At 50.1% G+C, this 21,667-nt stretch overlaps 1 protein-coding gene across 1 annotated transcript; it reads right to left on the reverse strand.

Moving 5' to 3' along the window:
- Positions 1-79: 79 nt before the first annotated feature.
- Positions 80-10,138, reverse strand: SDS (serine dehydratase). The gene is made up of 8 exons (XM_065904244.1): positions 9,985-10,138; positions 6,539-6,693; positions 6,221-6,260; positions 5,879-6,018; positions 5,689-5,780; positions 4,691-4,918; positions 3,801-3,925; positions 80-2,724 (listed from the first exon to the last, which is right to left on the reverse strand). Exons 2-8 carry the CDS (start codon positions 6,686-6,688, stop codon positions 2,519-2,521), a joined length of 981 nt encoding a protein of 326 aa, XP_065760316.1. The 5' UTR covers positions 6,689-6,693; positions 9,985-10,138; the 3' UTR covers positions 80-2,518.
- Positions 10,139-21,667: the final 11,529 nt, after the last annotated feature.

A 21,667-nucleotide genomic window follows, 5' to 3' on the forward strand; every position in this document is an offset into this window, starting at 1 on the left:
CGGTGGGGGAAGACAGATCAACGCAACACAGAGTCCCTCCCCATCCGATCTCGCCCAGAGCCTCCACTGGAGACAAGACTCGTGCCTTGCTTGGGGAGAGGAAAGCACAGAGCCCTGGAGTCAGAGGCCTGGGTTCGAATCCTGTCTCCACCTCTTACTAGTTACGGTACTTAACTTCTCTGTGCCTGCGTTACCTCAGCTGTCAAATAGGTAATGATGTGAGCAGCATTTCCCTGCGTGCGTGTGTGTGTCTGTGTGTGTGCTTGGAGGAGGGTGAGATTCACTGCAGTGGCATTACCCACGTGGGGCCTTACACACTCAGCATTCATTCATTAGCAAGAATTTATCAAATATTTAAAACATGCCAGGCACTGTTATAAGGCCCTGGGGATACCTCGTAACAGGTACCAAAAAAAAAAAAAAAAAAAAAAATCCCATGATGTTGACATTGAGGAAGTAGACAAACACAGTGTGTATGATGTTGATAAATGCTCTGGGCAAACAAGCAGAGTTGAGGGGTGGGAGTGGGTTTGCTGTATGTATGTATATGTGTAATTTTTTTTCGGGGCACATTGCTTGCCCTCAGCAGCTTGTGAGATCTTAGTTCCCCAAACAGGGACTGAAAACATGCCCCTTGTATTGGAAGCACGTGGAGTCCAAACCACTGGACCACCAGGGAATTCAACTTTTCTAAGTTCCACATATAGGTAGAAGCTGGAAAGACTCCTATTCTGGGCAGGCTTCTCTGAACTGACTGACATTTCAGACTCTATCCCTCCAGGAACAATTCTGGGGCCAGCCGGCTGGTGACTCCCCATTGCTGCCTGCCCTTTGCGGAGTCCTGTCTCCTGGATTTTTTGTGTAATGCTTTTAGTTTTGTATTGGGGTATTGCTGATTGACCAGCAGTGCTGTGATAGTTTCTGGTGAGCAGTGAAGGGACTCAGCCATACACGTGTATTCATTCGCCCCGACTCCCCTCCCATCCAGGCCGCCGCATACCATTGAGCAGAGTTCCCTGTGCTCTAGGGCCTTGTTGGTCACCCATTGTAAATACAGCAGCGTGTGCATGTCCACGCCCCACAAACCCCCTAACTATCCCTCCCCCCCCGTCCCTCCCGTCTCCTGGATTTCAGGTACGTGTGCTGTCTCTCCCGGCTGGAAATCAGCCTGTATCCCCGTCACTAGGGTGGGTTTTCCCTGAAATCTCACGGTTCCTGCTCTTTGTCAAGGTGGGGGTGTGGCTTCCCCTCTGCAAGCCCATGTGGATCTGTGTGGTAACCCCCTGTCCCAGGGGCTGCTATAGGTGGTGCAGGGGTGTTGGGGGGGCTCCCTCCAGGACCAAGACAGCCCCGGCGGTTCCTCTTCTGTCTGGTTTATAGACTGGCTTCAGTATGTACTGTCCTTGAAGACAGGGTTCTGTGTTTGAGAGGATTGGCTTGATGTGGACCAGAGGTGAGTGTCCGTCATTGGTTCACACCCCCAGGACTCCCCAGGTGGTGCTAGTGGCATAAAGAACCCGCCTGCCAATGCAGGAGACATAAGAGACACAAGTTTGATCCCTGGGTTGGGAAGGTCCCCTGGTGAAGGAAAAGGCAACCGACACGGGTATTCTTGCCTGGGAAATCCCACGGACCCAGGAATCTGGCAGGCTACAGTCCGTGGGGTTGCACAGAGTCGGACGCGATTGAAGTGACTTAGCACGCAGGAACAAGGGGCTCACTACCCCGCTCCCGGTGGTTCTGCGATACAAGTACTCTGTTATCAGGAAGGACTTCGCAGTAGAATGATTTGCCTTCCCGGCTGGTCCTGCCTTCCCAGCTGGTCCTGCCTCCTCTAGAGGCCCGTGTCCCATCCCAAGCCCCTCTCCTTCAGCACGGCTGCCCCTCCCTGGCTCCCTGACATGCAGAGATGCCCCCTCCTGGCACACACTCCCAGCAGGAGTTGGGGTCCCGGCCTGCATGTGGGGCCCCAGGGTTCCCAGGGGTAGGGGGCACGGAGGATATTGAGAGCCGGGGATGACAGCAGGCATGCTGGGGTGGAAGGGAGGGAAGGAGGGAGACAGTCATGAAAGAAGAACTCAGAGGAGCTTTGTTTCAATAAAAAAGCACTTCTTACGAAAATGAAAATTTGCACAACAGAAAAGGGAATTCCCCAGTGGTCCGGTCGCTTGGACTCATGCCGTCACTGCTGAGGGTGCAGGTTCAATCCCTGGTCAGGGAACTAAGATCCCACAAGCCACAAGGCACGGCTTGGGGCGGGGTGGATTTAAGAGAAGTGAGTAAGGGTAGGCTTTGGGCTTCCTGGGAAACAGACACTCAGAAGAGTTCCGCTCACAGCCTTGCTGGCTACTGCCTTTCCGGCTGCTCCACACACAGTGGTCTCAGGAGAACGAGGTTACTAGCTGGCGCGGGCCACGGGCTCCCAGCAGACACGGGAATAATATTTACAATGAGGCGCTGGGTCATGCTGCAGAAAACTCCACTCCTTCCAGGGTGCATCCCGGGTAGGGGAGGCTCCTCACTGGGGCAGCCCGTCCATGCCCAGCTGTTTCTTGAGTGCCAGCAGCTGCGCCAGGCTGATGTTGCTGCCCCCACAGACAATGACCACAACGGAGGACAGAGGGGTGCAGAGTTTCCCCTGTCCTTGCAGCTTCTGAATCACGTTGCTGTAGACGGCGGCCAGGGCGGCCCCACAGGCGGGCTCCACCAGGATCTTCTCGTCATCTACCAGAGCAAGGGGATGGTGGGGGTGGAGCCAGGAAACCACCGCGTCACTGGCGAAGCCATCAGCTATCAGCCCCGGCCACAGACTGGTCCTGGACCACCCCACCCCCACCCCCCATCATTACCCTCCATTGACCTTCTAAGGAAGGCATGAGTCAGGGCTGAATTTCAACATCAGAGCTAACAAGTTGCTTTGCTTGTAATTTCCTGGGCACTGTGTTAACATCACTTGAGCAAGAGTGCCAGCACTGATTGGCCAAACTCCCAGTACGGGAGAATTAAATGGCAGCATAAGTGTGTGTGTGTATATGTGTGTGTGAGATCCCTGTTCCAGGATGAACCCCGTAAAAGCCCAGCTTCAGGACTTCCCCGGTGGTCCAGTTAAGACTCCGCGCTTTCGCTGCTCAGGGTGCAGGTTTGATCCCTGGTTGGGCAACTGAGATCGCACGTTGCTGCTGCTGCTGTTTATTTGCTAAATTGTCTCTGACTGACTCTTTGCGACCTGATGGAATGTAGCCCTCCAGGCGCCTCTGCCCATGGGAGTCTCCAGGCAAGAATACTGGAGTGGGTAGCCATTCCCTTCTCCAGGGCATCTTCCCGACCCAGGGATCAAAGTCTCCCCGAGTCTCCCACATCGCCTGTATTGGCAGGTGGATTCTTTACCACTGAGCCACCTGGGAAGCCCATGCTATGTGGCAAAAATAAAAAAGCTTATCTGGAAGAGTAAAAATAGAATCACAAGGATATTTTAAAAAGAGTCCAACGTAATCACAGACTCACCTCTGTGTCCAACACTGAGGCCCATAGTTTCCTTTTTCATCCTGACTACATTGCTCAGAACCAACATTTTACATATGCAGTTATTTTCCCCTGCTCTTACATTATCTGACTTTTATCATTTGTCCCCTCGGTCTTTCTGTTTTAACCCCTGGACTGCAGTAACTTTCATTAATGGGAAGTTCCACAGAGGGACAGGAGACAGAATTGCGAATGACATCCCTTGGCATGCCAATCGGACAGCCACATAGTCCTTAGCCAGCAGGGTTGGGTCTCAAAAGGACTTAGCACATACATACCCACAAACTTCTCAAGAGCAGCCACAGCCTCCTGGTCCGAGACAACTTCAGAGAAAATGGGGTGTTCCCGATACACCTTCATAGCCTGCGCCGCCACAGTGGTCACGCCCAGGGCTTTGGCAACACTGGGAGGGACAAAGGTGGAGAAGAGGAGAAAGAGGAGAGAAGAAGAAGGCAGACCAAGTGATTACCTTCTGGACAATAAGAGGTGAGTGGACATATCCGTGTCTTTAAAGGAAAAGAGTCAGCTTCTGCCCTGACTTCTTCCTGCCAGATGGAGCGTGGGTGTGATAGCCAACACCTAAGCAGCTATCTTGGGCCATAAGTCTATGCAATGAGGATGATGGAGAACAAAATCAAGGGTCCTGGGCACCTGGCTTCGTGGAGCTAGACTTTTTTATATGAGAGGAAATAAAGTTCAATTTTGTTTAAACCACTGTATTTTGGACTCCTGTATAATGTGGCTAAACCTAATGCTAGTCAAACACCATCTGGGAAAGGTTTGGGGCTGGGCTATGAACCCCTTGGGAGCAGGAGCTGTGTTTATTCACCACTGTCTCCCCAGGATCGGCCAGTGCCTTGCACATATTAGAGGCTCAATAAATGGTTGGTAAGTTAGTGAGGTGTGTTAAACCCTACCACAGAGGAACCCAATAAAGGACCAATGTTAGCCTTTTCACGCGAGGAAGTGTGATGTTCTTGGTACAGAGTCACACAGACTTCATTAATAGCCATACCACTCACTGGCTGCGTGACCCTAAGTGACCAAAGCCTCAGTTTCCTCACCTGCAAAATGGGGCTGGCATGGGGATCTACCTCGCTGCCAGCACCGAGTGGGGAGCTCCCCACAACACTCGCTGAACATAGTGACAGCCTCTCTGGCTGCTTACCTGGTAATGCGGGGCAGGGTGACGAGCTTGCCGGCCTTGGTGGAAGCATGGAAGCTCTCGGCTCCAATGGTCTCCATGGCGACGATGGGCACGTCCTTCCAGCCCACCTCCACCAGCCCCTGGACCACTCCACACAAGAGGCCTCCACCCCCTACTGCCAGCACGATGGCCCCTGGCTTTTCGGTCATCGTCTCCTTCAGCTCCTTCACGATGGAAGAGTGGCCTTCCCTGGAGGAGGTGGGTGGGGAAGAGGGGTGCAGGTCAGGGCTGGGCTGCCTGGAGACACCAGGCAGGGGTCCTAAAGATGCCCCTTACCCCCTGTTAGCCCTCATCCCAGGCAGCTGATGGGCCTTGAGGCTGATGCCCTCAAACCTGACTCCACCCTATTTCCAGCTGCCAACACCTGCATCTCTGCCTGTCTTCCTCTAGCCTCTGGAGCATGGTGAATGTGGCAGCTGGTGGTGCCAGGAAATGAAACCCCCGGAAACAGCCCTCAATCCATTATAGGAATTAAGAATTACGGGAATTGATGCACAGACCCTCCTTGCCCAACATCCTCTACCACAACCCTGGTTCATGGTCCATGCTGGCTCCCAGGGGCCCCTGAGGGATTAACCTCCTGCTGACCACAGTGGTCACCAGTCCATCAGCACCCTTCCTTCCTCATCTCGCTTCCCCAGTACTCAAATGAGTCACCCCCCAAGTCAACCGCTTTCTCTGAAATCTTTGTCTCGGGTTCTGCTTCCGGGGGCCCCAATGACACACACACACACACGTCCCTGTATATCTGAGCCCAAGCATTCGCCCGTGGTCCAGGAGAATGGGCACTGACACAGACAGATGTGGGCACCAGCGGCCGTGCCTGTGTGTGCGCTTCTACGTGATGTGCACACACGTGTACGCTGCTGTGCGTGATGGTGTGTATTGGGGCAGGTGTCCACTCAGTGATGTAGAGGCATGGTCACTACCCACCCTGGTTGACTGGGGGCTCCACATACCAGATGAGGGGGTCGTCAAAGGGAGGGATGTAGACCCAGCCTGAGTTGTTTTTCTCAAGGTCCTTGGCCACCCTGATGGCTTCATCCAATGTCTGCAAGATCACAGAGAAGGCGCGAGGGATGAGCGGCCGGCAGACTTGGCCCTGTGCCCCGGTGCCCTCTGTGGCCCCGGCTCCAGGTTGGTACTCACCTCACCCACCACTTTGACCATGGAGCCCTCATTCTTGAGCCGCTGGATGGTGAGGGCAGGCGTGGTGCTGGGCACAACAATCGTGGCGGGGATGCCCAGCTTCCTGGCCGCATAGGCGGCTGCCATGCCTGCATTGCCCGCTGCCAAGGGTGGAGGGTAGACAGAGTCAGTGGGGTTGAAACTTCCCTGGGTGAGGACTGGCCTCCCCCTGGAATTCTAAACTGGCACTTCTACAGATGTTTGCAACGGCTCATTCATTGCTGAGGAAACCAGGGCTCAGAGTGGTGGAGCGCCTGACCCCAGGACACACAGCAGAGGACAGGAGGCATGCAGGCCACTTACCTGAGGAGCAGACGAAATGTTCACAGCCTCGTTCAGCCCACTGTGGAGACAGACAGGGGAGAGGATTAGGCCTGACATCTTTTCTCCCCAAAGATACTAACTGGTTCAGGGAAAGATGAAGGAGAGGAAGGTCACTGATGGCTCTGGGATCAGTCCACAAGGGGACCCTCTGGACTGACACCCTTTAACCAGGGGAGGTGCCGATGGAGGGTGCCTGTGGGGAGTCAGCAGGGCCCAGCCTGGAACTCCGAGGATGTCACATGGCAGTGAGTGGCCCTGCCCTGTCCACAGAGGGCATCTGCCTGGATGAGGCTGTACCGTTTTGCAGAGGTGTCCGATGCCCCGGATCTTGAAGGAGCCGGAGGGCTGGGAACTGTCTATCTTGAGATAGACCGTGGTGCCGGCCACTTTGGACATAGTCATGCTGTCACGGACAGGGGTTTCCTCGTGCAGGGGTCTTCGCGACATCACCGCTGGGAGAAAGGAAAGAAACCCAGAGGGTCAGGGGAGTTTGCCCTGGCGTCAGCTGCTGCCACTCAGTAGCAGTGGGGCTGGGAAGGACCCTGTCCCTAACTTCCCAGGAGGCTGAGGACAAGTGCCAGATTATAACATCCTGGAGACCTGAGTTCAAATCGCAACTCAGTCACCAACTTGTTATCGGACAAGGAATCTCCCTTTGGCCTCAGCTGCCTCATCTGTAAAATGGGCAGAGGTCATCTTCTCTCCCCCTACCCCTGCCCACCTCCGACCCACCCCAACACACACATACATTATGCTGGGAAGCTATTAACATCAGAAATGACATCCAGGGAATTTCCTGGAGCTCCAGTGGTTGTCACTCTGTGCCCTTATTGTTGAGGGCCTGGGTTAGATCACTGGTTGAGGAACTAAGATCTCACAAGCCAAGATGCATGGTCAAAAAAAGAAAAATAACATCTAGACCTTACAGCTTTTGAAGACTATGAGGAAGAAATAGACTTGTGGGTGTTGACTCAGAATGAGCGGCAAGATTATGGCTAAAACCAAGCGGCAGGATATCAGGTCTAGTTGGTGCAAAAACTGCAAGGATACGTATGCACACCCACAATCCATGTGTACAAGGCATCTCAGAAAACACACAAGAAACCCGTCAGGGTGGGGGGCCCCTGGGGAGGACAGGCACATGGCACCTGCTTCTGTACCATTTCAATATTTTGCTGTGTGCCTGTTTATTACATATTTAAATTACACATCTTTAAAAACTAATCTCTGAGAGTGAAGTAAGTCAGAGAGAGAAAAGCGAATATCATATATCAATGCATATACATGGAATCTAGAAGCACTGTAGTAATGAACTATTTGCAGGGCAGGAATAGAGACTCAGACACAAAAAGGACTTGTGGACCAGCAGGAGGAGAGGGTGGGATGAACTGAGAGAGCAGCATTGACATATATACAGCACCATCAGTAGAATAGACAGCTAGTGGGAAGCTGCTCTATAACATAAGGAGCTCAGCCCAGTGCTCTGTGATGACGTGGGAGGGTGGGATGGGGCAGGGGGGTGGGACGGAGGTTCAAGAGGGAGGGGATATATGTATACATATAGCTGATTAAGGCTGTTGTAAGGCAGAAACCAACACTACATTGTAAAGCAACTATATTCCAGTAAAAGCTTAATAAAAACAACTAATCTTTGGAAAACCCTGTACCCATTAGGGGAAGTTTTTTATTATTGTTATTTTTTGGTAATAACTATTATATTATTTAACAATCACTTATAAAGTGATTACCAGGACTTCCCTGGTGTTCCAGTGGTTAAGAATCTGTAGTGGTTAAGAATCTGTCTTGCAAGGCAAGAGGATATGGGTTCGATCCTTGGTTGGGGAACTAAGATCCCACATACCGCAGGGCCGCTCAGTCGGCACACCACAACTAGACACTACAGGCCACAAGAAAAGATCCTGCATGACACAAAGATGCTGCGCGCTGCAAGTAAGACTTGAGGCAGCCACACAAGTAAATACATAAATATTTAAAGTGATTACCATGTGCCAGGCATTTTCTTAAGTTTTACAGATATTAACTCACTTAATCTTTCTACCAGCCCTAGGAAATGCCCAGGATAATTGCCTAATGTTATTGTCCAGTTCTCCTGTTGAGGAAACAGGCTCTGATTGTGTTTTCCAGATTGATCGCTGAGCAATTCCTACCCCTCACACACCGCTTATGATGCAACACTGAGGCTTTTCTAGGTAGGAGGTGGGGTCAGGTCTACACTTCCTTCCCTTGAACCCTGGGTGGAGGCGGGGGCGTAGGGGGCGGTGCTGTGACTGCAGGGAAATGAACACTAAGTGACTCCCTCCAAGCAGTGACGTGCTGGTGAGTGTTTAATGATAGCCTCGCCAAAGGGGAAGAAACCTTGACTTCTAGTGTCTGCACGTCTGTGACATTTCAAGCTAATAACAGGATGCCACTGAACAGGGAGTCGGGAAGAGATGGACACTGTCCACTACTGACAGCCCTGTGTCATCTGGCTGTAGCCCAGCATGGCTCTCAAGGCCGGGTCATATAAGGCGACCGAGCTGCCAGGCAGCTGGGAAGCTCCCTGTATGAACCCAGCCGCCAAGATGGGAACAAGCCCTGGCGGCATGCCGGGGGCCCCAGCGAGGTGCCGCGCCTAACATGTCCAGCTGATATCCCAGCTGATGGGCAGACATGGCGCCTGACTTAGGGAAGACTCTAGCCCAGCTACCGTTATCACAGTGCAGCCCCCGAGAAGAGACCCAAGGGAGAACGGCCTGGCTGAGTCCAATCAAGCCCCAGCGTCATGACAGAGAGAATCCACCCAGCATGGGTTCGATCCCTGCTCTGGGAAGACTCCACGTGCCGAGGCTCAACTAAGCCCCTCTGCCACAACGACTGAGCCCGAGTGCTCCAAGTACTGAAGCCTGCCTGCCCTAGAGCCCGTGCTCCGCAACAAGAGAAGCCACTGCGGTGAGAAGCCCGCACACGGCAGCTAGAGTAGCCCCCATTCGCCGCAACCAGAGGAAAAGTCTGAGTGCACCCAGTGCAGCCAAAAACAAAGAAACTAATTTAAACTTTTTTACAAAAGAAACTGCAGTATTGGCTTGTCCAAGGTCACAGGGAGTGACTAGCGGAGAAGGGATTCTTGTTTTTTTATGGCCATGTCTCAAGGCTTGTGTGATCTTAGCTCCCCAATCAGGGATTGAACCCATGCCCTCAGCAGTGAGAGCATGGAGTCCTAACCACTAAGTCGCCATGTAATTACAAAGAGAAGAGGTAAGATTTGAACCAGGCAGCCTAGGCCCAGAGTCCAAGCTCTCTCCAGGACACAGTAGGTGGGGGGGAGGTCTGTCTCCATGGATTCTGGGTGAATGAGAACCTGAGACCCTGCATGCCACAGCTAGCTAGAGTCCCTGGGAGATCCCCACGTGACACAAAGATCCTGTGTGCTGCAACTAAGACCCAACCAGCCAAATAAATAAATAAAAATTAACTCTTATTAGGACTGGGGTTGTGGTTAAGACTCCCCGCTTCCAATACTCACAACCACCTTAAGAGGAAGATTCTGTTATTATTACCTCCACTGTACAGATGAGGAAACCGAGGTACAAAGCTGGCAGTGAACCCAGCAGTCTGGCTTCAAAGCATGGGATTTTACGCTTATCTGACTCTTTCTCCCCTCTCTTGCCCAGGGAAAACCCAAGGTGGCCGCAGACACTCCAGTCCTGCGGATGGAGGTGTGGATGGATAGGGCGGCTTACCAGAGAAAGGTGAGGAGCTGGGTGTCTGAGCGTCAGGCAAAGGAGGAATAGACGAGATGGTCTAGATGGAACAACTGGATAGCCGGTCCACAGACTTGACGAGTAGGAGGGGTAGCGTGTCTTCAGAATTGTCCCAGGTACTAACGGGTCCGGGCTTTATTCCCCTGGGGCATCTGAGCAGCCAATGGAACACCAGGATCGGCCACACTCCCGCCAGGCCCCGCCTCTTGGCTCTAGGGGCTTCCCGGAAGGGAACGCCCCTCTCTCTAGCAGGGTCTTTCTCCCAGTCCCACTAGCCACGCCCCTTCTCCACCCTCAGCTTCATTTCAGGACAAATACCTACTTTACCACAGCTTTTAGGAAGTTGCCAGATAAGGGTGTGAAATAATGCACTTATCTTTGCTAGCACTTGCTTGACGCTCAGTGGGCAAGAATCAAACCAGGGAGGAAGTGTATGCTATTATTATCCCCATCTTACAGAAAAGGAAACTGAGGCATACAGTAAGAAGGATGAGCTAGCTCTTGGACGCAGCAGGGGAACCCCTAAATCTGCAATCTGAACACAGGTTTTGACTTTTATTTATTTATTGAGTTTGGAAACTCACACATTTGTTTGTGCTGTAAAGCAAAAGAAAAATAATGAATAGTCACCCTTATGATGCAACAGGACTGGTTCTTAACCATATAGAGAAACACAAAAGTGCTTTTTTTCACCTGCTTTTAGTTTCAATTTCGTAACAGCTTACCAGAACTTATTTCCCCATACATGCATGATTAATATTCTTCAAATTCCAATGACATTAAACTATTTCATGCCCAGGTCATGGGTTAAGGATGGAACTATCATGTCAATGTACATGTGTTTTAAAATCTTTTGGCTGCTCAGCGGGGCACGTGGGATCTCAGTTTCTCGACCAGGTATGGAACCCATACCCCCTGAATTGGCAGTGTGGGGCCTTAACCACTGGATCATCAGGCAAGTCCTGTGTCAGCATATTTTTAAGCATTAAAAGGAGAACTCAGAAAAATCCCAAGTGTCGTAAGTATTGGGGATATAAAATTTCAAAGTGAAATTCAACAGGAATAGGGACATGATAAGCCACTGATATTATTTAATCACAAAGGCTGAACACAATTTTTTAAAATTGCCATCCCCTGTTATCCTTTATAACTCTTTTGTCCTAAAGGGGCAATATAGGTAAGACCTAGAAGGATCAGGGTTCCTGGCTCTGCCCTTTACTAGATGTGTGGCTCTAGGTGAGTCACGTTGTGTCCTGGGGACTCTGTTTGCTCATCTGTAAAATGGGGATAATATTAGTATCACCCTTATAAGATTAGATGACACCATAATATATTTATGTAACAGGCCTGGTGTTGGATGACTGTTCAGTAATTGCTGGCAGCTGTCACTACCCTCATTACCATCATCTTCATCACAGAAGTGGAAGATTTTGCCTCCTTGCCCCGTGCCAAGCCTCGGTCTGTCTCTGGCTGTGTGCAGGGGTCTGTATGTGGTGAGCATGCATGAACACCACACCCACATGCATCCCGTCGGCTTTCTTCCTGGCCCCTTCAGCAAGGTTTCCTGTCCCACTAACCAGGATAAGAATATGGGTGATACAGAAGGCAGTGTGCTGTGCTTCGTCACTCAGTGGTGTCCAACTCTTTGCAACCCCATGGACTGCAGCCCGCGAGGCTCCTCTGTCCATGGGATTCTCCAGGCAAGTGCTGGAGTGGGTTGCCATGCCTTCCTCCAGGGGATCTTCCCAACCCAGGGATCGAATCCAGATCTCATGCATTGCAGGTGGATTCTTTCTTTACAGTCTGAGCCATCAGGAAAGCCCAAGAATACCGCAGTGGGTAGCCTATCCCTTCTCCAGGGGATCTTCTTGACCCAGGAATCAAACCGGGGTCTCCTGCATTACAGGAGGACTCTTTACCAGCTGAGCTACCAGGGAAGCCCATAGAAGGCAGAGAGAGTACAAATAGCCTGCACGTTTGTCTCCATGGGACAGGCTGTCCCCTCTTGCGGGCCCCCTCTGACCTCCCACAGGTACTTCCAAGCCCCCTCCCTAGTGGAACATTCCTGGGTGTGTGCTGGGGATCCAGGTTGGCGGAGCTGAAGGGAGTGGGCATCGGGAAGCTCACGTGTAGCCCGAGTGTATACAGCTGGTGCTGATCTCACCCAAGCATCTGCTTGTGCCTGATTCCATGTCAAGTATTTCCTATGTGATGTGGGGCTTCACTTACCCCTGAGACAACCAGGTGAGTGGGCATTTTGAGTCCCATGTCACAGGTGAAGAAACAGGCTCAGAGATAAAATAAAATTGCCCAAGATCGCCCAGGAGGCAAGGATGAAATGTGTCGACTGAAATAAAAATGTACAAGGTGAGAGGTGCGAGTTTCAGTTTTATTTGGGAACTTACTGAGGACAATAGCCGGGCAGATACCCTCCCAGGAAGCTCAGAGGAGCTGCTCCAAAGAGTGTCGGGAGGTCAGTATATATATATACGGTTTGGTGAAAGGGGTATACCTCTCAGTAGAAGGTTGCTGCTGATCACCAGGATCAGAATTCTCCATTAATGATTTTAGTGCCTTTCTAGATATGAGAAGATACAAGAAATCAGGTTCCTAAAAACTTCTCCCGGAAATATCCAACTGTTCTAAGACCTGTTCTGTTGGTTTTCCCAGAGCTCAGAGGGCCTCATTCCTGATGGCAGCCCTGACCTCCTTTTGGGCAGGGTGTGTCAAACGTCAGCAAATGCAATGGCTAACAACTTCATTCTTGGAGAATCAGGAGACAAGTGACATTTTTTAGTTGTCAAAGGCAAATTTAGGAATTCTGAGTCCTTTATGGACACAAAGCTGATGGGGTGAGAGGGAGTGGGTTGGGGATGCAAGTTGGGAGGGCATCTGGCCACAATCAGATATCCCAGATTTAGACTTTTGAGGTTACCTTTGTACAAGCAAAGATTTCCAGGTGGTTCAGTGGTAAAGAATCCACCTGCTAAAGCAAATGACATGAATTTAGTCCTTGGGTCTGGAAGATCCCCTGGAGAAGGAAATGGCAACCCACTCCAGTATTCTTGCCTGGGAAATCCCACAGACATGGGATGGAGGGATACAGTCCATCAGGTCGCAAAAGAGTCAGACACAATTTAGTGACTGACCACTAACGCCAAGATAAAGGCAACTGTTTTAAATGCTGGATTAACCACCATTCCAATGGGATAGCTCCCTGTTTAGGGGGTTGGAAACAAGATGATTAAATCTTTCTTTTGACCTCTAGTACTGTTCCATTTGCTTCAACAAATATGAATCACAAGGACTTCCCTGGTGGTCCAGTGGTTAAGACTTTGACTTCCAGTGCAGAGGGTGCAGGTTCAATCCCTGGCTGGGGACCTAAGATCCCCCATGACTCGTGGCCAAAGGGACCAAAACATAAAACAGAGGCAATATAGTAGCAAAGTCAATTAAGATTTTTTTTTTTTAAAGAAAGGATAATGGCTATGATCTGAAAAACACCAAATTAAAGAAATCAATCATATAAGAACCAAAAAGAAAGAGACAAAATGTCTGTCATTGTTGACATCCTGTCTGGGCATTTTTTTTAGAAAAGTGACTTTATTGAGATATGATTCACAAGGCCTACAATTCACCCATTTACAAAGTATCAGTTTAGAGTACTGTCATCACCCTGAAACCTAGCAGGGCCCTGTGGGGTTCCCAGGTATGGAGGTATTTCTGTCCCCCGTTTTAAGACTCCAGCCATTATGACCTTTCCTGAGTTCCAAACGGCAATTTGAACAGTTACTAATCAAAAGAGGAGTAGCCAAGAAATCCCCAGCTGCTGAGTCACTTCAGTCGTGTCTGACTCTGTGCGACCCCGTAGACGTCAGCCCACCAGGCTCCCCCGTCCCTGGGATTCTCCAGGCAAGAACGCTGGAGTGGGTTGCCATTTCCTTCTCCAATGCATGAAAGTGAAAAGTGAAAGTGAAGTCGCTCAGTTGTGTCCGACTCTTAGCGACCCCATGGACTGCAGCCTACCAGGCTCCTCTGTCCGTGGGATTTTCCAGGCAAGAGTCCTGGAGTGGGGTGAGAAATCATCTGAAGCAAGGTTAAAGAGACCAGGAAAGTTCATCAAGATTAGAAGACCAACTGAGACTTAAGGTACTGCAAGTCCTGCTCACACCGTAATCTTGTTTGAAACCCTACCTTTGACCCACGATTATAAAAACCCTCATTAAGTTCTTTGGAATTGTTGTTCAGTCACTCAGTAGTGTCTGACTCTTTGCTACCCCACTGACTGAAGCATGCCAGGCTTCCCAGTCCTTCACCATCTCCCGGAGCTTGCTCAAACTCACATCCTTTGAGTCTGTGATGCCATCCAACCATCTCATCTGTCACCCCCTTTTCCTCTGCCTTCAGTCTTTCCCAGCATCAGGGTCTTTTCTAATGAGTCGGCTCTTTGCATCAGGTGGTCGAAGTATTGGAGCTTCAGCTTCAGCATCAATCCTTCCCATGAATATTCAGGGTTGATTTCCTTTAGGATGGACTGGTTTGATCTCCTTACAGTCCAAGGGACTCTCTGGAGTTGAGACACATAGTTTTCTGAGCCAGGAACCTGGAGTGTCTCCCTTTGCCTGGCAAAGCAATCTTTTTCTACTTCACCCAAAACTCTGTCTCTGGGATCTGATTAGACATCAGTGTACAGAGAGGCTGAGATTTCAGTAACATTATAAGGATTTTATAGCCTAACTGAGGTAAAGTTTTAGGCAGTGCCTAGCACATAGCAGGCACTTCACAGAGGATGGCTATTTTCATGTTCTGGTACTCAAGAGGACTTTTCTGTCCCTAGTTCTGGGTAATCGGGTACCAGGGTTATCCTCTCCCATTTAGTCCTTCCTTGAAAGTTCTTGAGAAGCAGTGGAGGAAATTGAAAGTCCTCTTCCCCCATTTGCCCTTTGGAGGGTGACTCAGACTGTAAAGAACCCACCTACAGTGCAAGAGACCCTGGGCTCGATCCCTGGGCTGGGAAGATCTCCTGGAGAAAAAATGGCAACCCACTCCAGTATTCTGGCCTGGGAAATCCCATGCACAGAGGAGCCTGGAGGGCTAGAGTCCATCAGGTCGAAAAGAGTAGGACACTGAGCGGCCAATAGTTCCTCCATTTGACAGATGGGCAAACTGAGGCCCAGATATATCTAATGTAGGAAGGTGAGGGCAGAGTGGTGGTCCCAGGAGGAGGGACGAGAGGCTGGCTGTGAAACTTAGGCAAGTTGCCTCTCTCACCGCTGCCTGCTGCCTCTGTTACATCACACCCAGATCGGTGTGCCCTTGGTCGTGGGAGCTAGGGATGCTGACAATTGTTTTCACAGTCCCAGGGGAGGAACAGGCAGCCCTTGCTTCTGTTTACCCTCCCTGGTAGTATGCAGCCAAGCCTTGGCATCTCCTGATTAGTTAAGGTCTCTGGCTCCTGAGTCCATCAAACCTGGGGTGAAGCTGCCACCCAGCTGTGTGACCTCGGGATGGTCATGTGACTTCCCCTAAGTCTGTTTCCTGCCCCCAAGAAATGGGAATGATGATGCCTACTAGGAACTGCAAGACAGAGATAGTGACAGCCCAGTCCCAGGCACGGGGTAAGAGCTCAAAGAATAGTAGCTGCTGTTATGATTATCTTTGGTAGTGTTATCATTACCTAGGACTTTCTCACCTCTCTGGTCCCGTTTTCCTGAGCCCTCCCTGTAAGCCTGGCTCCTCATTCGTGTTTATTCCCCATCAAGTCTGGGTTGAAGCCTCTTTGAGATTCTGCAGCCTGGCAGCCCCTGGGACTCTTCCCAGAAGACCATGAACATCCTGAGGGCAGGTCTGTACTAACTTGTCCCCCACTGGATTTGTCACTCTTCCCTCCACTCACTCAACATCCTATAGTGTACATGACAGCATACCCCCCACCCCCAACAGAGAATTATCAGGCCCCAAATGTCAATAATGCAGAAGCTGAAAAATTCTGCTTAAGAGTATTATAGAATGCGACTGTGTCCTCCCTTGTTCTGTCTTCTTGACTTTTATTAACATGACCACGTGATCTTGTGTGGGTGAAAGACATGTGCTGTGTGTTTAGCTGTTCAGTCATGTCCAACACTTTGCAACCCCGTGGACTGTAACCCACCGGGCTCCTCTGTCCATGGACATTCTCCAGGCAAGAATGGGTTGCCTTGTCCTCCTCCAGGGAATCTTCCCAACCCAGGGATCAAACCCAGGTCTCCTGCATTGCTGGCAGATTCTTTACCTTCTGAGCCACCAGGGAAGCTGGACTTAATCTAAAAAACTGTTGTTCTGGGAATTCCTAGAGGTCCAATGGTTAAGACTCCGTGCTTCCAGGGTTTGATTCCTGGTCAGGGAACTAAGATCCCACAAGCCACTTGGCTCAGTGTTAAAAAAAAATACAAAACCCAAAACCCAAACAAAACTAAACAAAATATCTGTTGTTCTATGCCTAGCTGCTACTCCGTCAACCCCCAGAGAAGTTTAAGTATTTTCTTGATGAGATTAATACAATCGAATCACACTTCACTTGTTTTGGGTTTAATTCATTTAACCTCTGTGGCCCTGGCTGTAGGACTTGGCAGCCAGCCCTCTTTATTTTCTTTCACCTGGCTTCAGTTCATCATTCGATTTGACCCAGACCTTTTGGAACCCTCCTTGAGCCATTTGATGGCACTGCATGTGGTGATGCTGTCCGGGTTTGCGTCATCCCCAAACAGGACAAACAGTCCCTTGGTGGGCCCTGTGGCTCAAACTGGACACACTGGCCACTCCCCCCCCCTTGGGGTTATCATTACCCACCCATTAACGTGTAAGGAGTTGACTAAGACTAAATGACCTGTGACTGATTTTGTCCAAAGTTCACCAAAAAAACAAGATATTTGCAGAGTTTCAGCCTCAGAACACAAGACCGGTGTGCAACAGATGACTTCTTTATTTTCCTCTAAATCAGCTTAATTTTTATTTCAAGCAGATAAATCATTGGATACAACGAGGGGTTTTCCCTCCCCACCCTGCCCCTGCCCAGGGATGGCAATGACTTTCCAGGATTGAGGTGGGGTGGAGAGGCTGCCCGGGCCTCCCTTGGTCTGTACCCTGACCCTGCCCGACTCCAGCTTGTAGGGGGCACCCTTCCTCATTTCCAGCCACGCGGATCCTTGCCCCATCGTCTAGGGGTCACAGGCAACCACTTCGGAGAACGGTTCAGGAGTGAAGGTGTCTTCACTCCCTTCTCTGTTTTGCAAGAAAGTGTTAGTTACTCAGTCGTGTCTGACTCTTTGCGACTCCACGGGCTGTAGCCCACCAGGCTCCTCTGTCCATGGGGATTCACCAGGCAAGAATACTGGAGTGGGCTGCCATTCCCTCCTCTAGGGGATCTTCCCAACCCAGGGATCGAACCCAGGTCTCCAGCATTGCAGGCAGATTCTTTACCATCTGAGCCACCAGGAAAACTCTCTGCTGGGGCAGTATTGATACCATGAGAATTAGCAAATGCTACGAGTAGGACCCTTTCTTTCTTTCCTTCCCTCTTTTTTTCATTCTCTCTTGCTCTTTCTCTGTTTCTGTTTCTCTCTGATCTGTCTCTTTGTCTCTTACTGTCTCTCTGTCTCTCCTTCTGTCTCACTGTCTCTGTTACTCTCTGTCTCTGTCTGTCTCTCTGTCTCTCTTCTCCCCAGGGGAGCAAAATGAGGGGGAAGCAGTGATAAGATAATATTCTTAATATATCATATCTCTATCATGGGACTTCCCTGGTAGTCCAGTGTTTAAGACTCCACGCTCCCATTTGCAGGGGGCCTGGGTTTGATCACTGATCAGGAAATTAGATCCCACATGCCACAACCAAGACTTGGCGCAGTCAAATAAATAAGTATTTTAAAAAGCTAATATTGTAATAAAGATTGTTTCCAAACACACAAAAAAGCGTATAGAGTTGTACCACCTCCTTCTGTTGTTCAGTCGCCAAGTCGTGTTCGACTCTTCATGACCCCATGGACTGTAGCCACCAGGCTTCCCTGTCTTTCCCTCCCTGTAATCATCCCCTAGAGTTTCTGATTACTTAATATATTGTACAATATTTAATACATCGCACCCTAAAAGCAGTCTATCCATTTATCTTTACTTAGAAAAATCTGAACATGAGGCCAGAACGGTTTCCCTTTTTCCTCTGGGCCCCATCTTTTCCATCCACAGTAAGGATGGGTTAGATGCCCCCTATAGATACTTCCAGGTCAGATATCATGGCTGTGAATGTGTATGCCTCTTGGGACAAGAGCATCCGTGTTAGATGTGGTATCTCTCAATGATTGGTCCTATGGGCTATTTGCTGGGCAATTGGGGGCAAGTCACAGAACCTTATCCTGTGCCTCAGTTTCTCCCTTAATAACTGACTCCTTTCCTTTTCAGAGGCAAGAAGAGAGAGGAAGAGTTCCTCTGCCCAAAGGCTCCCAGGGCAGGCAAACTCAAATAACTCCAGGGACCAAGTAGGAGCCTGCTGGGTGTTGGGGAGGCAGCAGAGAAAGATGGGGACCGTGGCAGATAGAGAGCCATGTTCCTCTACAGAGGACAGAGTGAATCAGCAACAGCCTGCAAAAACATCGCCCCCTAGTTTAAGACCCTCTCTGCTCTGGAATGATTTACCATCTTGGTGAGTGTCTGAGACGTTAGCTCAGGTGTACCAGATGCGGGTTTGACCCCTGGGTTGGGAAGATCCCCTAGAGGAGGAAATGGCAACCCACCCCAGTAATCTTGCCTGGGAAATCCCATGGACAGAGCAGCCTGGCGGGCTACAGCCCATGGGGGTGGCAAAGAATCAGACACAACTGAGCAACTAAACCAGCACCACTGGCTGTCAGAAGATGCGGGGCCACATCCCGCTGGGGTGGCTTCCTAGCTGGGCTGCTTGCTTGACTGTCCGAGCCCCTGCTGTTTCACCTGTTAATGGAACTGAGCCTCAGACTTGGAAAATGTATGACACGGAGCCCTAGGTTGATCCTGCAAGTCCCGAGGGCCAGTCCCTCGTGTCCAAGACTCCATCCCTCCTCTCTATGTAGTTCCTCTGCCCTGGGAACAAGAAGGCCAGCTGGGGTTGAGGATGGTGAAATGAAGCTTAATGAATAATCCAGAAAGCTGGCCAGGATGAGCATTCAGTGGCCTGAGATGTCAGGGATAGGGACCGGCTAATGAATATGGCTCTGGGGCAGGAGGGGGGCGGGGTGGGGGGGGAAGGGTCAGTGACCCAGACCCCTCTCCAGCCTCCTCTGCTCTCTGATACGACCACTCTGGCTTTCCCACCCAATCCTCTTCTGGATCAGGAGCTCTGGAGCCTGGTCCCTCTAGGTGGGTCTAAGCCCTGGCTTGGCCACAGACTCGGCCTCTCTGAGCCACGTCTGACTCCACGATGCGGCGTTCAGTACAATACCCACCTCCCCTAGGTGTTGTAATCATTCTGTGATAGAGTAATGTCATGCCATGTCATGGGCTGCTGGTGCAATTGTTACCACACTGTTGTGTTACACCTTTCATCATGGTGACAACAGCAGCAGCAGCAGCAGCAACAGCATCGAACACAAAATTCTTCCTACTGTTCTAACTGTGTTTTTCTTTGTTTGGCCACGCCGAGCAGTGAGCCTGCAGGATCGAACCTGCAGCCCCCTGCATTGGAAGTGTAGCTTCTTAACCACTGGACCACCAGGGAAATCCTGCTACTGTTCTCAATATTTCACATCTGTTAACTCTTTTGATCTTCACATCAACTCCACAAAGGAAGTTGTATTTAATGCTCACCCCACATTTGAGAATCCTGGGTCTTGTTCTGGTAAGCAGGGCCCTGCTCAGTAAATCTTTAATCCAGTTGTCTGCTGATGGGTGGGGCTCCCTCCCTCTTGTTGTTTGGCCGGGTCCTGGAGTCTACAGGCTCCATGGTAGGGCTAAAGGCGTCCTCCAAAAGCACTTACGCCAACACAAACCTTCCAGGACTGCTACAGCCAGTGTCCCTGTCCCCACAGCAGGCTGCTGCCGACCCACACCTCGAAATATCAACAACCTCAGACATGCAGATGATACCACTCTAATGGCAGAAAGTGAAGAGGAACTAAAGAGACTCATGACGAAAGTGAAAGAGGAGAGTGAAAAAGCTGGCTTAAAACTCAACATTCAAAAAATGAAGTCCATGGCATCTGGTCCCATGACTTCACGGCAAATAGATGGGGGAAAATGGAAATAGTGACAAATTTTATTTGGGCTCCAAAATTACTTTGGATGGTGTCTGCAGCCATGAAATTAAAAGACCCCCTCTCCTTGGAAGAAAAGCTATGACAAAACTAGACACTGTATTGAAAAGCAGAGACATTGCTTTGCTGACAAAGGTCAAAGTTATGGTTTTTCCAGTAGTCATGTATGGATGTGAGAGTTGGACCATAAAGAGCACTGAAGAACTGATGATTTCAAATTGTGGTGCTGGAGAAGACCCTTGAGAGTCCCTTGGACTGCAAGGAGATTAAACCAGTCAATCCTAAAGGAACTCAACCCTGAATATTCATTGGAAGGACTGTCATTGAAGCTGAAGCTTCCATACTCTGACCACCTGATTCAAAGAGCCAACTCGTAGGAAAAGACCCTGATGCTGGGAAAGATTGAGGTTGGGAGAAGGGGATGACAGAGGATGAGATGGTTGGATGACATCACCGACTCGATGGACGTGAGTTGGAGCAACTCTAGGAGACCGTGAAGGACAGGGAAGCCTGGCGTGCTGCAGTCCATGGAATCACAAAGAGTCGGACATGGCTTAGCCATTGAACAGTAACAACGCTTGAGAAAACAAGGCACAGAGAAGTTAAGCAACTTATCCAAAGTCACACAGCCAGGAAGTGCAAAGCTGGTATTTGTACTAGAGCCTGGTTTCAAGGTTATTTGTTATTGTTATTGCCTCTTCATGCCAGAAACTTACTGCTACTACTTCATATTTTTTAAAACAACAAACTCCATTTAAAAAGTTTAATACCTGCCTTAGCTTCTTTCTAAGCGATAATATCCATAGAATTCTGGATACTTTATGCACACCCACAGAGGCTATAAATACTCAACTATTAAAATAAACTTTGAGAGGGAACTAAGACCCCACATGCTGCAGGGCAACTAAGCCCTTGCACCACAGCTGGAAAGCCCACACACCCCAATGAAGAGCCAGTGGAGCCAAACAAACAAGACAAACAAAAGCCTATGGGACTCTCTTGTCAACACAAAAGGGCTTGCATGCAGTAGACCTGCAGTAAATGCAGCTGTCATGCTTCTTGTCTGAGCATGTATGCTAAAGCCCCCCTCCTCCAGGAAGTCCTCCCTGATCACCCCCACCCTCAGCTGCCCTTTGGGGACCTTCTGTTCTGTGTCCTCTTAGGGGATGTAAGGGTTGTCACTGAATTGGTATCTCTCCCCTTCAGGCTGGGGGCCACCTGAGGGCATAAATTAAGTTTTACCACCTCCGTGTCCCCAGTTCCTCGTCCAGGACAGGACACCTGACAAGGATGGCACGTGCTTAGTGTGAGGAGGGGATGAAACTGCTAAAGTCCTTATGAAGAATCATGATCAAGCAGTTCCCCTTGACCCCAAAGGGTTGGGAGTTAATCATCAAATCCGGGGA

Source organism: Muntiacus reevesi, chromosome 13, assembly GCF_963930625.1.
Source record: "Muntiacus reevesi chromosome 13, mMunRee1.1, whole genome shotgun sequence".
Lineage (NCBI taxonomy): Eukaryota > Metazoa > Chordata > Mammalia > Artiodactyla > Cervidae > Muntiacus > Muntiacus reevesi.